General features: G+C 76.9%; 1 protein-coding gene across 1 annotated transcript in view; it reads left to right on the top strand.

Annotated features, from left to right (window-relative positions):
- Positions 1-564, top strand: part of LOC121339072 (zinc finger and BTB domain-containing protein 3-like) — a 6,827-nt gene extending 6,263 nt beyond the window's left edge. Inside the window, exon 3 of the mRNA XM_041410546.1 lies at positions 3-564. Within this exon, the coding sequence (XP_041266480.1) occupies positions 3-355 (353 nt within the window). The 3' untranslated portion in view covers positions 356-564. The remainder of the gene's footprint in view (positions 1-2) is intronic.
- Positions 565-867: the final 303 nt, after the last annotated feature.

Genomic DNA, 867 nt, shown 5'->3' with positions numbered 1-867 from the left:
GCCGCTGCCGCCGCCGCCTCCCCCGGCCCGAGCGGCGGGATTTGGGGAGGGGGCGGCGCTGGGCCCGGCGCTGGGGGGGCTGCGGGAGCCGCTGTTCCTGGCGCCGCTGGAGCCCCGCGGGGGCTTCGGGCTGTTCGCCGAGGAGGCCCCGACGTGTCCGACGTGCGGCAAGACGTTCTCGTGCTCGTACACGCTGCGGCGCCACGCCACCGTGCACACCCGCGAGCGGCCCTACGAGTGCCGCCACTGCCTGCGCTCCTACACGCAGTCCGGGGACCTGTACCGGCACGTCCGCAAGGCCCACAGCCACGGCGGGCCCGCCCGCGGGCCCCGCGACGGCGACAACCCGCCCTGACCGCCGCGGCCGCCCGGGGCACCGGCACGGAGAGAGGCGGGCCGGCGGCGGGGCTGGGACGGGGACGGCGGGATGGGGACAGCCGCAATGACCGGGGGCACCGGGACTGGGACAGCCGCAATGACCGGGGGCACCGGGACTGGGACAGCCGCAATGACCGGGGGCACCGGGACTGGGACACCTGCTCTGACCGGGGACACCGGGACTGGGACAGCCGCAATGACCGGGGACACCGGGACTGGGACAGCCGCAATGACCGGGGGCACCGGGACTGGGACACCTGCTCTGACCGGGGGCACTGGGACTGGGACACCCGTACCGTCCGGAGCCACTGGGATGGGAACACCTGCCCTGAGCGGGACCCCCGGGCCAGCAGCACCGGCCTCGGCCGAGCCCACCGGGATTGTGACACCTGCTGGGAGCGGGACCCCCGGGACCCCCGGGACCGCGACCCCGCCCCGGGGGAACCGGAGGGACGTGGGGGCGTGGCCTCGCGGTGGGGGCGTGGCCTC

Source organism: Onychostruthus taczanowskii, unplaced genomic scaffold (assembly GCF_017590055.1).
Source record: "Onychostruthus taczanowskii isolate IOZ18803 unplaced genomic scaffold, ASM1759005v1 scaffold327, whole genome shotgun sequence".
NCBI lineage: Eukaryota > Metazoa > Chordata > Aves > Passeriformes > Passeridae > Onychostruthus > Onychostruthus taczanowskii.
Note: the sequence above shows the minus strand (reverse complement) of the source record. Positions and strands in the feature narration are given on the sequence as shown.